At 35.4% G+C, this 15,247-nt stretch overlaps 1 protein-coding gene across 3 annotated transcripts; it reads left to right on the forward strand.

The window, feature by feature from the left end:
• Window positions 1–9,394: 9,394 nt before the first annotated feature.
• Window positions 9,395–14,212, forward strand: LOC102080152 (low affinity immunoglobulin gamma Fc region receptor II-c). 3 transcript variants are annotated; one of them, XR_003219564.1, is made up of 10 exons: window positions 9,395–10,153; window positions 10,289–10,333; window positions 10,574–10,834; window positions 10,913–11,170; window positions 11,435–11,563; window positions 12,085–12,141; window positions 12,504–12,569; window positions 12,755–12,856; window positions 13,187–13,255; window positions 13,417–13,480. XR_003219564.1 is itself a non-coding variant. In XM_005463520.4 (10 exons), the coding sequence occupies exons 1-10, from the start codon at window positions 10,123–10,125 to the stop codon at window positions 13,877–13,879; spliced, it is 1,005 nt and encodes a 334-aa protein (XP_005463577.2). In that variant the 5' UTR covers window positions 9,405–10,122; the 3' UTR covers window positions 13,880–14,212. The 3 variants fall into 3 exon arrangements, 2 of the variants coding, with proteins under 2 accessions (XP_005463577.2, XP_025761924.1); XM_005463520.4 differs by lacking the exon at window positions 12,755–12,856 and adding an exon at window positions 13,877–14,212 and having other exon boundaries at window positions 9,405–10,153; window positions 13,417–13,502; XM_025906139.1 differs by lacking the exon at window positions 12,755–12,856 and adding an exon at window positions 13,877–14,212 and having other exon boundaries at window positions 9,410–10,153; window positions 10,267–10,333; window positions 13,417–13,502.
• The last annotated feature ends 1,035 nt before the right edge of the window (window positions 14,213–15,247 follow it).

Below are 15,247 nucleotides of genomic sequence, written 5' to 3' on the forward strand. Positions count from 1 at the left end.
CAGAGAGAGACGCTATCCACATATGCACCACCATGCACAGAAAAACACTGCTGACCAAAAAGAACACAAAAGCTTGCCTCACCAGAACAAACAAACAAAAACATCCTGGTGATCCCCAAAACATTTGGTGAAATATTCTGTGGACTGACGAGACAAAAGCTGCATTTTTTGTAGATCTGAGACCCGTTAAATCCATCGTAAAAAAGAAATATGACACAGCTTTTCATAAAAAGAAGGAACCAACAAATACCAACAATCAAACATGGTTGTGGTAGTTTGATGGTCTGGGGATGCATTGCTGCTTCATAGCTGCCGTAACAGATTAAATCACAAATTCTGGTCACTGATACAAAACATACCAGCATGTCCACCTTTCAACTGCTTTTTTGAAAAAAGAAAACAAGTAAAAACATTAATATCAAAAACAAAAGAAAAAGGTTTTGGAGTGGTCTAGTCAAACTCTGGATGTAAATTTGATGTTTTGACATTACGTTAAACAAACCATTTCTACCTGAAAACCCTCCAGTGTTGCTTATAAAAAAAATGAATCATTAGTTCATTACCAGGCTTCTGGAGAACTTCAAGACATGTTGAGGAGGTAATTTAGCCATTTAAATCAGTTGTGATGGATCAAGAATACATCTAAAACCTGCAGGACACCGGCCCTTGACGCCTGGAGTTCAACACCTGTGACCTATATGTAGGTCCTAGACCCAGAGACCATCAAAGTATTTAAATCACACTACTGTAGCTTGTTTTAGCTGTTTAAAAAAATAAGGAAATGAGCTATTGTTCAACACTTGTTTAGTCAGATTGTTGTTAGGATTGAAAATGTTTGATTTCTCTTACTAAAAAAAGGGGTTATAATCATTTTCATACACACATTGCACATGTGCTCATTCGAGTTGACACTCTGTCTTCTGAAGGTCATAAGCTTCGTTCGGCGTGACTGTCCGGACTCATATATTGTAGGAAATAACTTAGAGTGCAGAGGGGTAATTGCAAACATGCTTACACACATAGATAATAATTAGAATAAGCCTCTAGGTCAGAGAGTCCCGAACATGATATTCTAAACCAACTTTGAATCACTAGAAGAACAATGGATAATAGCATTAGATTATCAAGGTTAGGCAGGGAAGTGTTTTCCTTTTGTCTCTTACAGACGAGGGAGCAGATACCAGACGACGTCACGGAAATACGAGGATGCTTCGGAGCAGACACCAAGACTGCCACGTCCATGCGGGAGGAAGATAGCTGTTATAATCTATGTTTTTGTCTCACTATATAATGTTGAACAGCCCGCTGGAGGGTCATCCTTTTTGTGAAACATGCTGTTGGTTCACATAGAGGTCCACAGCGCTGTGTAAACTTGTAATGTCAACTGCCAAAAGCAAAGTAAATCCCTTTTTAAAAAGAGACATTTCTCCTGAGATTCCTTCCAAAAATTCTGAACACAACACTGTGTAAAAGCTGAAGTTGCTAGTCAAGAAAGTGTTGATGACACTATAATAAGGACAATGAAAGTCAGATTTAGCATACACAAAGGCAGATTTCTGCCTGAATAAAGGACCTGATGTCAGGATCGCAGATATAGGACCCAAACGCAAGACTCTTTGAATGAAGACAGTGCGTTTATTTACAGTGCAAAAGACAACCAGAATTCAGAATGTCTTCTGTGCGTGCTCCAGGTGAGTATGTGTGTTCCTGACTCCTGTGCAGTGTCTTCATTCTGTGCCAGCGGTCCATGCTTTGCTCCCCTTGTTGAATATTCACAGTGCGCTCTCTTCGTTCCCTCGTTTCCTGAAACCTGCAACAAACCATCAGAGCAAAAGTTAGGATTCACACCAGCGACAACCAAAACACTTTTTTCGACTTAGTTCACAGAGCAAACTGACAAATTCTCTCACAACGATCCAACGTCGACGAGAGCTGATCGCTTTCCTAAGTAGCTCCCCCAGACGAGGCTGATCAGCTGCAGGTGTGTGTGATCATTCTCCTCAGGTGTCGCCGGCCACCCGCCGGGATATGCTCTCTAGGCCTGGTGTCCCAGGAAAATCAGGAAAAGCTATTGTGAAGTCTGTGCCAATGGACTCCACATCAGCACTTGCTTCACAGGAAGCATGATCATCCATAGGGTTTTGAAGGCAGATGAAGGACTTTACAGTTGCAGCATTTCAGGAGCTGAATCACCAGAGAGCTGGCTGACTGTCACAGGTTAGGCACCCAAGAAGTGTTTATCATTTCTTTCTGCATTTTCCCTTTTTAATGCCAGTATTACAACTGCATCATGTAGTGACTCTTCACTGAGTTTCCATTCTTTCAGACAAAATCCGCATAAATTCTAGTCCAATGATTACAGCTTACTTCAATGTAAAATGTCTAAACTACAGCCAGCTCTGAAGTATTGGTTTGAATTTGTGCCCTTTTTTGATATATTCACATCCCCACAACCAGTTGTGTGTCATTGTTGTTCTTATCGTCTAGATACCTTTAAAACTGATAAGTGTACAGGTTTTCATAACAGTTGTGTTTGTTTATTATTTGTTTACAAGAATTTGAATTTTTAGTATTTAGGCCTTACTCCAAAGGTACATTTCTCTTTAACTCAAGGGTTACTTGTGATGAAGTTTTGCCCTGACGTTGATAATAATCGTGACTTTCCCACCACCCAAACCTTTACTCTGGGCTTAGTGGCAATAAGCTAATGTTAGTTTATTGATGCTTCAGAATTAAACTGTGTCTTTTTCCCCTTTGATAGAGAACTAAACCCTGAAGCTATTTTTAGATGTTAAGTATTGCTTCCGCACCAGGATAAAGCTGAACAGGAAGAGGCTGTTGAGACTGTTAAGCTTTCTGCATCAGACTCTGAGAGCATTTTCTCTATTTCCATGTAAAAAACTAAACTGCAGAGTTTGTTAAAATGAATGATGTTGTTAAAATTTTGTGATATTTTAAAGGTTTAATGTAGAGGACCATGCCGATGACACATCAGTGCAAGGCATAGTGAAGTAAAGGTGCTGCAGCACCCCCTGTTGCAAAAGGCAGAGGTCACAGCAACTCTTGCAAAATCCAAAATCCAAAGTAAGCAAGTTATAAAACTACTTGTGGTCTATATACTAATCGTGATATTTATACACTTTTTTAAATTTAAGAAATGCATGAGTTGCTGTTTTCACATAGCACTTACATTTTAACACAGTGACAATGACTTGAATCTACACTAGAACTCCTGATAATTTTTGCAGAGACCATTACAACAGGTATTTATAAAACTTGATACTTTGGTCTTTTGGTCTGAAAAACCAGCCAAAGAATCTGAATCACAGCAAGTATTGTACATTCATTCACATGTATTTATTAATGCTGTTGTGTCAAAAACTGGAGCTGAAGGCTGAATTTTACTCTGTACACTAAACTACACTTTTTAAATCTATTGCTTTTTTAATCAAAATAGGCCATCGTAAATGGGTCAAAGGTCACAATAATAATGATAATTATACTTTCCACACTACTCAGACTTAAAAGGTCAAAGTGGATATTCTCTTTAAAAAAATCCACAACGCAAACACCTTGTAAGGTGCTTGCGTTGACTTTAGACTTATTTCTGATTGAAATATCTCATTAAATAAGAATTAGGTACAGTTTACACTCTGTATAGTCTATGGACTGTAAACTATGGACAAAATAAATATTTAAGTTTGTCTTGTATTTCTTTGATAATACTACCATAAGTTGCGTTGTTATACACTACTGTATTAACATGATAAACTTCAAACTAACAATAGAAAACATAAACCAGCCTGCTAGTTGCGTCAAATGCAGCGTTAGTCTGAAGTGGGTTTACTTGTTCCACCCACAGATAGTGAACTTAATCACTGAGGACCTACTTGTCACAAAAGCAAATCGGTCTCAGTGGAAGCTACTTTTGTAAAACTACTTTGTTTAATTGCATGAAGTTTTTAAAATATTTGATATTAAAACTGTTTGAGCAGCAGGAGGACACCCCTGCTCACTGCCGTAACACTTCAGTCTTCAGTTTGCAGCAAAACAATGGAAGTCAAAGCTCTTGGCATCAGACTCCGTGAGTATTTTTCACATTTAAAAAATAGGAATAGAAAAGAATAGAAAAATAATTATCATTTTTAACTAAAGTTAAAAAAAAATGTAGCATGCTGTTAATTTTTTTGAAAAGACAAAGAATTGCATTTTTATGAAACAGTTTTGAGATGCGTTACTGTTAGCTGTAAGAGTCAGCAAGTCCCTTCATAAATCTGCAACTCTTTTATCTCTTCAGTGATGACCATTATGATTCTGCTGGGTGTTCAAGGTCAGAGAGTTGGTGAGTGCCAGCTGTGTTCTTATATGAACTTCATTTTCCAATTTGCAGGAGCAAACAATTTAAGACAAAACAGTGGGAAACAGGTTCTTTGTCCTTGTCTTAACGATCACAGGTGTTGTGATGCAGTTTTTTGTTTGTTTGTTTGTTTGTTTGTTTTATTTAGTATTTTTCTGTCATAAAAAAATACAGTTCAGTAAGTTTAAGTAGTGAAATACAATTTTTTTTTTGTTGTAATGGCTGATATAAGTTAATCACAATTACAAAATATCGAGGAGAGTTTTTTAAATGCTTGTGCAAATTTTATGTTTTTTTATCTTTTTTTTCTCTTCCCTTTGAACTTTATTTTAGATGCAACATTTAATCCAGACTGTCTCAAAGAGCAGAGCCTTTTCTCTTCTGAGGACACACCTTGGATCATTGCCATTGCTTTATTGAGCGCTGTGGTGCTGACATTTGGAGTGTACCTTGGCAACGATTCGTGGGACAGAGGTAAAAGAAAATACAAAGTAATATTTTTTGCAAATCTTTGTGTTCATCTTAACACATCTTAAAACCCATTTTTACTCCTTGGCATATGACACAGTCTGACCCGATTTTATTGATTTTATTGTTTTGATCTAATGTGCTGATTTTATTGTTTTAAATGTAATTCTCATCATCATTTTTTATACTATTTTATTATTGTCTTTGCTATTTGTGCTAATTTTATTTATTTTAATGTCATTTTAATAATCATTTTTATATATATATTTTATTTATTTTATATTATTATTTTTCTTATTTTTTAACATGTTCAATGTATCACTTTGGCATGTCAAGTGTACAGCACTTTGTGTTCAGCTGGGGGCTGATCTGAAAGTGCTATATAAATTGCTTGCTTGCTTGCTTCATCATGCTTTATTTAATCATTGCACCAAAAATATTGTTAAGTGCAACTCCTGTGCTGCAGCATTACTCTGTCTGTCAACAAATGTAATTCGGGTTTAGCACAGAATCAAACCGAGTCACGGATGTTGTGTCAATATTTCCCATTAATTGTTATTAAACTTGGAAATAGAAACACAATATTACCTATTATGAGACAAATTTCGCAAAGAAATATTGATGATGCTGTAATTTTGGTCATGTCATTTTATTTTGTTGTATTTATCTGCGACACCTTGAAGGCCAGTTCGTGAAAATACTGTCTAACATTAAACTGGTCCGTGGGTCAAAAAAGGTCTGGGACCTCTGTGCTAAATAACTTAAATTAAGAAACAGACTATGGCTACTCAGTGCCTTCTCTTCTTTGTATGCTATTATTTCTCTTATTTAATTAATTTTAATTTATTTCTGCAACACAGCAACATCTGCTGCTTTTTAAGAAAGGAAAGGAAGAAGAAATATATTCAATTATTATTTTTCTTTTCATTATTGATACAAAAAGACAAAAAAGCCAGAGAAAATTTAATAAATTTTAAAACAGGAAAACAAAAAACACACACAAAAAAGATCCGCTTTCGTGTGTTGTAAGTCCTGCATTTTTGTTAGATGTGTTATTTAGAATTAAATCTGCGCATTTAAATGAAACTCTTTACATAATTAACCACTTTAAATAGAAAAAACTCTCTAAAAAAGTTTGTCTGAGTATTGACAAAAATATATATTTTTGAAATATTGTTTTAATTCTTAAGTCTGTGATGCTAGGAAAGCAACATTAAAGCTTCAGTAGCTAGATTAACAAAATGTAGGGCAGTAATTTAAGAAATTGTTCAGAGCAGGTGATACTGTTTGTATCAAGATGAAGCCCCAGACAAACAACAAAAACCTGGTTAGAGATTATAGTTCATTGTCCAGCAGTGCCTTACAAGTATCTGAAATAAGAGTGACATTATTTTCTTCTCATTACCAGATTTTCCTAAGATTTCAAATGAATTCATTGAATAGCAAATAGTGTTCATCATCACTGATGTTACTGTGGTCGTCTGTCCTCTCACTCCGGCTGTATCTCTCCATTAGATGATGACACGTTATATTCTAGAGCCATTTACTACACCTTACACCTGGGTGAGACTGAACTCAAAGGTAAGATTAACCGTGATTAATCATTCCTTATGTCTTGCATTCAGATAACATGTAATATATGATGTGTGGTAAATATTAAATACTAGCAATGCTAAGAACACTAATAGTACATGACAAAATTTTAATGCTTGTTTAGTAGCTGTCCTGTGAAGTTAATATTGGTGTGAAGTTAATACTAACAACAGCATTTTTTCTATCCTTTAAAGAAAATAAATACATAAATATTTTTTTGTTCTGTACTTCTTTATCTGACAGGTCTCAAAAAAAAGAGTGGAATGAAGACAAAATAACATCTGAGAGGAAGTGAAGACATTTATCACATATTATTATTGTAATTGAACAAGCTGTACATCATCTGCTGGGTTTGGTGTGAATGTCAACAAACTGTTATGTGTGTCTTCAGCTAAAAACAGCTGTCAGACACTCATGGTTATAAGAAGAGATAAAGTTCACATACTACCAAATGTGTCTGTCTCTTATGTAGAAGTTAAAATTAAACCACTTGTTTCTTGGGTTCTTTTTGCTTGTGTGTGAATGTTGCTTATAAGAAAAGAGCAACTGCAGCTCATTTCTTCTAGACAGCAGGTTGTCACCGTGGTCTACCACTAATGTAAATGTGTTGCATTGCTTTGTTTTCCAAACCAGATGAACCAAATTTGTGGTAAGCAGTGAAATACACCTGCAACGTTTACTGGGCATGTCTCTATGTGAAGTTTGGTCTAGTGCACAGACTAAATATCTGGTGGCTTGTTTTATGTTGCAGCAGCTGTTCAGTAAAGTAACGAAAATCAGCTGGGGGTGGGTTTTTTTGTTGTTGTTGTTTTTTATTTATTTGTCAGACTTTGTAAAAGCAGAAGTGAGAAGAGGATATGATTTAGATGCTGAGGTGGAGCTCAGCTTGTTTCTGCTTGACCTTAACTGTTTTAGTTTATGATAGGCCTCAAAAGGTCACTTTCTGAGCTACTACTACTAAGAAGGATAAAAATGAGCCTTTATTTAATCTTTCTTTCTTCTTTAAAAAAAATCCACAAACCAGGGAAGTAAATAGAATTTTGTGACTTTATAAGTCTTCTTAAAAGATACAAAGCTTCATCACGTTTCATGGTGAACTTGCAATATGGATTGTAACAATGTAATAATTTATCAAGCATATTTTAAATATTTAAGAAAATTTAAATATGCAAAGTATTACCATTACTTTTTTAAATCAATTATCTCTTGGAATTTAGACATTACACAAATTAGTGTTGTTCATGTTAAAAAAAACATCCTTTCTAATTCCACCATGTATGTGCCAATATGCTACAAATTACGATACTCTATATGCTGAAGCCCTCAGTGCCAGCCTGAGGCTGTACCTGAATCAGATGAGTTAAAGACTCAACTTTCTCTGCCATTACGAGCTGCTGGCACTGACACTGAACTAAGTAAAACCTCCATTGAAGAAATATTGAAATCAACTCAAAGTCAAACTGTGTGTAACTTTATTTCTGCCAGTGTTGTAATGCTGGTTGATTTACTGCAGGGGGAAGACTTAACACATTCAATATTATTGCATAATTTAAAAACAATATGTTTAATATATTTTGATCAGAAAAACACATTTAAATCTGCCCGTGTCCTTTATACATGATAAATAATCTCTGCAGACACAGTGAGTGAGACCATGCCTCAGAGCACAGCTGTCACCTCATCTTACAGACTCTTTTCATAGTTGTGATTGTGGTTCTGCTGCTGTTCTTCACTGATAGAAAGTCAAAGCTAGACCAACTAACTTGTGTTCACCTATGTGTTAGTGTAATTGCCATGAAGCGGACAATAGTCCATGCAATTGTGAAAAATAGAGCAATAAAACCAATTATTATCCCATCATACTTCTTGTAGTTAATGAATAACTTAGTGATTCATTCACTGGTAATAGTGACTGTCTCAAGAAATGAACTGGTTGATCTGTTGTTTCTACAAATACCTTTTTTCACTTCTTCTTGTCACTTTGAACATGCGTGATAAACATCAGCTCTGCTCTTACTGCCGATCACACTGTGGTTTGTGAAAGTCATAATCTACCGAAACTCCTGCCTGACCTCATCTCTCAACCTGACCTAATTTACTCCCAGCTTAAAACCATCTGTCAGTCCAGCCACACACCTCCCCTCTAACTTGCTGTTCTCAAATGTGTGCATGTATGAGATGTGCAACCCAACCACAGCATTGTTATTTCTACATTCATAGATTATGTGGTTATTTTCTCTTTATTGAGATGTGTATTTCTCCTATCATGTTTTGGGTTTAAGGTCTCTTTGCATTTTATATAGTTGAAATAAATATATTTGAAACAATAAAGAAAAACCTTATTTGTGATAAGAAAAAACCTGAATGAAATGACTGCTGGATAATGAATCACAGGGATCAGAGTTTTACAGTTGTTAACCTACGTTACTGCAAAGTATCACAGGCTGGGTCTCTGACCCAGTGCTCTTGAGTACATTTGGTATTTGTCTCATTTTTGAATTGTGATTAGTTCATGTGTCATTCCTATTTAGCTTTTAGTTGAGGTTAAAGGCAGTCATTATTTATTGTGTCCTTGGTTTCTGTGTTTGGGTTCTTGTATCGTTCATCACGTGTTAGGTCTGTTAAGATCTGTTGTCATGTCTAGTTTCAGTGTTTCCTGTTTTATTTCGAAGGAGTCGTGTGTTCTTTGTTCATTGTATTTAGTTTCACTTCCCCTGGCCTGTCATTAGGCTCATGTCAGTCAGCTGGGAACACATTAACAAATTTCCCACATGTGGGACTAATAAAGGTTATCTTATTAGAGGAAATGTGTTCCCATTTCCTCTAATCACCTCCTGTGTATTTAAGTCCTCTGTTTCCAGGCCATGTGTTTTGAAACTACTTGGTTAATTTTTGAAAAAGAAATTTTAAAATAGGAGTCCTGATCGTTGACAAATTGAGTATCACTAAAGACTATAAAGTATATCTAAAGTGGAATGTGTGTCTATATCTAAGCTTTACAACACTGTCAGGCTGATTGTAACATCACTGGTCTGGTTCAAATCATCTAGTTTGCCAATCAGTCTTTACTTGGCACTTTTTTTTACTCCTCTTTACTCCTTTACACCTAAGACTTTCTCTTGCAGACACCTTTGTGTAACCCACCTCCTCCCCATCACTGCCCCTCCTATGTCACTCGGGCTCCACCACAACCACCAGGGGTTTCTTGCCTAATCCCTATCACCGATAGGAATCCATTATGCTGTGATGGGCCATTGGAGTCTAACCACCAATCTGGATTCTGTACATGAATCAATCATGTTCAGTTCCTTCTAATGATCCGTTTTTACTGAAATAGTCACTAATACATTTGAATGACATAATCACTTTATCTTCAGCAGTGTTAACTCTCTTATTTCTCTAAAGTGCTTTTACACATTTGTTGAATTGCTAACATTTTTCAGACACTGAAGCAGTTCCTTGCTCCACCCACAGATAGGAAACTGAAACACTGAAGCTTAAGCTGACACAAGATCAACTTGGTTACTGTGGAAACTACTTTAGTAAAGTTAAATGATTACATTAATTAGCATTGAGTTGTAAAAGAAATAGTAGAAAGTAGTAGTGGTAGTGGTAGTAAAACTGCTTTAAGAGCAGGAAGACAAACAGGAAGACGCCCTGCTCTCAGTTTTCACACTTTAGTATTCAGTCTGCAGCACGACATCATGGTGTTCAGAGCTGCCTGCATCAAGCTGTGTGAGTACTGTCTTACATCCACAATAAAACTAAGCAATATAAAGGTTAAAAGTAATGATGCTGTAAAAATGTCAGTAATTATTAAGATCATAATAAAGTATTTATTTTAATAGATAGCTCTTTAATTCTCTTCAGTGATAACTGTCAAGATCCTGCTGTGTGCACATGATGACAACGTTGGTGAGTCCCAGCTACCTGCTCACTGATATCAGTATTTATTTTTGCAATTGTTTGATGGAAAAGTAGATAATTTAGAAATTAGATGTAGGACGTGTTCATCCCTCATGTATATTTAATCAATGTAAATTCGATAAATATTTTCCATTATTTTTATCTGTTCTTATTTTGTTCTGTATAATTTGACAACATTTTTATTAAACAATAAAACTGAACTGAATTTCCCCTTTTTCCTAGTCTCAGATGCAGTTTTTCTTCGTGTTGTTCCAAACAGATCACAGTTATTTGAATATGAGGCGGTAACTTTTTACTGTGAGGGCGTCTCTCATTATAATGTTGTACATAAGTTGAGAGGGAAAATGAAATCATGCAGCTACACTAATGAGAAAACAGCAACAGGATCGTCCTGCTCTATAAAAAATCTTTATCCAGACGACAGTGGAGAGTTCATATGTGAGACTGAAGGAGGGGAGAAAAGCAACATTATCAACGTCACTGTTACTGGTAAGTTTCCATTTAGTAAGCAATACGTTGTCATAATCAAACACATCATTGAATAGATTTATACATGTTGGTTTTCAGCTGGTTCTGTGATCCTGGAGAGTCCTGCTGTTCCTGTGATGGAGGGAGAAGCTGTGACTCTGAGCTGCAGGAACAAGGCAACTTCCTCCAACTTCACAGCTGAGTTCTACAAAGATGGACTCCCCATCAGGAACAGCTCCACAGGATACATGACCATCGGCAGAGTTTCCAAGTCTGATGAAGGACTTTACAAATGCAGCATTTCAGGAGCTGGAGAGTCACCAGTGAGCTGGCTGACTGTCACAGGTCAGAACACAGGTGAGAAACAACAAAGTTTTAAAATAAATTTCATAGATACATTTGACTGCTGTCATTTAAATTTGTAGCTTTTTGAAATACTGTGGAATTTCCAGTATGCAGTGTTAAAGGTAAACTTTAAGCAAATGGAACAGGTGTACTAAACTTTCACATACCTTCTGACTGATTTTCATCTTCCTGTTTGACCTTTTTTTTTTGCTTTTTTTTTTAATTTTTTCAAAAGATAAATTAAACGACTTTATTCATATTTACAAATATATTCAGGAGTTCATCCAGATATTTCCACAAAGGAAAGCCCTGCTGCCACACCTTGGATTATTGTCACTGTTTTATTGAGTGTTGTGTTGGTGGTGGGGGCACTGCGTCACTTTGGGAAAGATTACTGGGACAGAGGTAAAGCAAATAACAAATATTATATTTCATGTAGAATTTTGTGCTCATTGTTTTGCTGTTTTGAAATTCTCAAAAGAACAGTACTTTGGAAAAGTCCAGATCAACGTCAAATGGAAAGTCCTTGAAAGTCATGTCCTGAAGAATCATGATAAGATCCGACAAAGACCTGAAAGATTAATCTGTCTCCTCAGTTAGTCTTCAGAACCATTTCTGAAGACTACTTAAATAAATTACAAAGAAGCTTTCCTAAGAAACTTTAGACTGTGTTCAAGAATAAAGGTGCTTATACTAAATGTCTTTTAAACACTCTTTTTTTTGTCTTTTACACCTCATTTCCATGTATGTTTTTACACATTTAAGCAAACTGCCTCAACTGTTTCCAAATTGTTTTAGCAAAATACAAAGAAATAGCAGTGGCTCATGACTTTTTCATAGTACTGTTGTTGTCTAAAGTTTTAAAAATACCTTTATTTTTTCCATGTTGTTCACTGGTGACTTTGTTTTTCTTCCTTGTACTATAGCACTGCTCTATCTGTCAACTAAGGTGCGGACTTCAGATTCAACAGAGCGTCAAGCAGGTCAGAACACAAACACTGTTTAATTACCCATGTGTATGGCATCCTGCAAGAGACTTAACTATGCTAAAATAACTTAACTTACTCTCTTTTGGAACCTATAAAGTACTTTAAAACCAAATGTTAACAGTGCACCACACAGGAAAGCCAAGAACTATTTATTAGGATGTGCTCTTAATTGTTATTGTAATAACAAATAAAAATGTGTGTCCTTTTGACCAACATGAAATAAATACTTGGTTAAAGTAATATGCATTAAAAGATTTTTAATTGTGAAAAACAGAAGCTAAATGTCCTGTCATAAAAAACTCTGTTTAGACTATTATTGTCTTTTGATGTTTTGTTGTTTTTTTTTTTAATCACAGAGGCCAGTGCACCTAATGCAAGCAAAGCAACATACGCTACTGTAAATAAAAACAGGAAAAAAACAGGTAATGCCATGTAAATTATAGCTATCTCCTGTTAAAAAATTTAAACTTATGAAGTTTACACTAGCAGAATTTAAGTTGATATAACTTTTATCACAAATTTGATTTATGAAGTCAAACAAGACTTGTTTGTCTGATACTGCCTTACCCTTTATTGTGATGTGTATCTGTTATTGCTAAATGTGTAGGCGGTGGTGAGAACATGAGTTTCCTGGACTTGTGCTTCAAATAAAAACCACAGTGCTAATATGGTTCAAGCATGACTTTTAGACACACATCTAGAGTGAGAGGTGTGAGTTTGTTTTGTACAACTCAAAACTAAAAGTGGCATACAGTGAAATTTTGTATTCAGTTTAGAATAAACTATAAATTAAACAAAACAAGAATAGGAACACGATATAATCAATATTCAATCATCTTACTCATTTGGAAATGACAAAAACAATGTATATAGTATAAAAATGCAGCTATCTTTTTATAAAACTGCAGGTATTGCCTTATACGTATATTTTACATTTCTAAAATGTAAAATTTGACGTAATTAACCACAATACAGATTTTCTTCAGTGTTTTCAACATATTGATATCCTCACTTTACTCTCACTCTATGTCTCCTTTAGATGAAGATGGATTGTCTTCTGGACCCTGTTACTACCTCGTAGAACAGGAGTACGCTGAAGTAGATGAAGGTGAGACTTGTTATGACTTGTTAAAAGCCATTCGTATTCATATCAACCTCTATTAAATACATTATCAATTAACTTGAAGAATGAAGAATGTAAGCCAATATAAGTGGTTTATTGAGTAGAAACTGTTGCGATCGACTGATTTAATTCTGTTGTCAAAACAGAACCAGAAAAGTCCGCTGCAAGAAGAACTTCATCACATGTCTATCAACTTGTGGCAGATGATGCTTTTTATTCTCTAGTACAAGAGGTAAGACTGAGGCAATGATGTTATATTGCAGATAATATGTGACGAATACTAAAGAGACAGTTAATACAGATTTCAATACATTAGTACTTTTCAAAAAGTACTTTTAACTTTGGTAACTTATTTTACTGAAGTAAAATTCTAAAAGTACAGGCTTGGAAATGTATAAAAAATAATAAAGTAAAAAGTAGCTCCTTATTAGGACATTTGAAAAAAAAACATAAAAACAGTTTGTGTGTTTGCTGGGCTGATAGAAACGCTGCATTTGAAATTGCCTGCCACTTAAAGATGCTAGTTCCTCTTCTGTAGGGCTGGTTAGATGCTGAAGCACCACAACTGCATATATGTTATAACTAATTCCATCTCTTTGTGTGCAGTAAGCCATGGTTATGGATACACCAGTAAGATTGTACTTTGCATCAAGAGAAATTGCCTGGAACGGGAAAAACTGAGAAACTGCAGCAAATCCAGTTCACCACCCATGATCCTGCTGCTCATCAGAAGGACCAGAAACAAATAGGCAGCAGTTCAGAGATAGAAAGCCTGTTTCACTACTGATCATCTTAGAGTGGTGATAAGCCATTATCCTGATCATCTGATTGTTATGATGTCTGTGTTATATTGTAGATGCCCTGTAAAGTGGCCCAACCCTACATTTATTTTATATTTTGTGAAATAATAACCAAACTACTTTTTTAGTGAGTCCAAATCCATTTGGCTGTATCTCTCTCTCTCTCTCTCTCTGTATATATATAGATATATATATATATATATATATGTATATATATGTGTATATATATATATGTATATATATGTGTATATATATATATATATATATATATATATATATATATACACACACACACACACACACACACATATATGTACACACACACACACAGTGGCGTGCAAGTATTCGGCCCCCTTGAACTTTTCCACATTTTGTCACATTACAGCCACAAACATGAATCAATGTTATTGGAATTCCAGGTGAAAGACCAATACAAAGTGGTGTACACGTGAGAAGTGGAACAAAAATCATACATGATTCCAAACATTTTTTACAAATAAATTACTGAAAAGTGGGGTGTGCGTAATTATTCGGCCCCCTGAGTCAATACTTTGTAGAACCACCTTTTGCTGCAATTACAGCTGCCAGTCTTTTAGGGTATGTCTCTACCAGCTTTGCACATCTAGAGACTGAAATCCTTGCCCATTCTTCTTTGCAAAACAGCTCCAGCTCAGTCAGATTAGATGGACAGCGTTTGTGAACAGCAGTTTTCAGATCTTGCCACAGATTCTCGACATCTGGACACCAAATGAGTGATGAATAGTCCTGTTTGCATAACCAGCTGATGATAAAGTGCTAACTGAATAAAATTGAAGTGTCTATATTTAAATGTATACGATAATAATAATAATAATAATAATATGATTGACTGAACAGAATGTCAACTGCAGAATTTAATTTCACCAGTTCCACAATATTTAGTTTAGTCTCGTATCTATGTTTCCATTACCTGCAAACCTGGATCCAATTTTGACCTGCCCTACACCCACAACAACACATTGACTCAGGGGCTGAATAATTATGCACACCCCACTTTTCAGTTATTTATTTGTAAAAAATGTTTGGAATCATGTATGATTTTCGTTCCACTTCTCACGTGTACACCACTTTGTATTGGTCTTTCACGTGGAATTCCAATACAATTGATTCATGTTTGTGGCTGTAATGTGACAAAATG

Source organism: Oreochromis niloticus, linkage group LG3 (assembly GCF_001858045.2).
Source record: "Oreochromis niloticus isolate F11D_XX linkage group LG3, O_niloticus_UMD_NMBU, whole genome shotgun sequence".
Taxonomy (NCBI): domain Eukaryota; kingdom Metazoa; phylum Chordata; class Actinopteri; order Cichliformes; family Cichlidae; genus Oreochromis; species Oreochromis niloticus.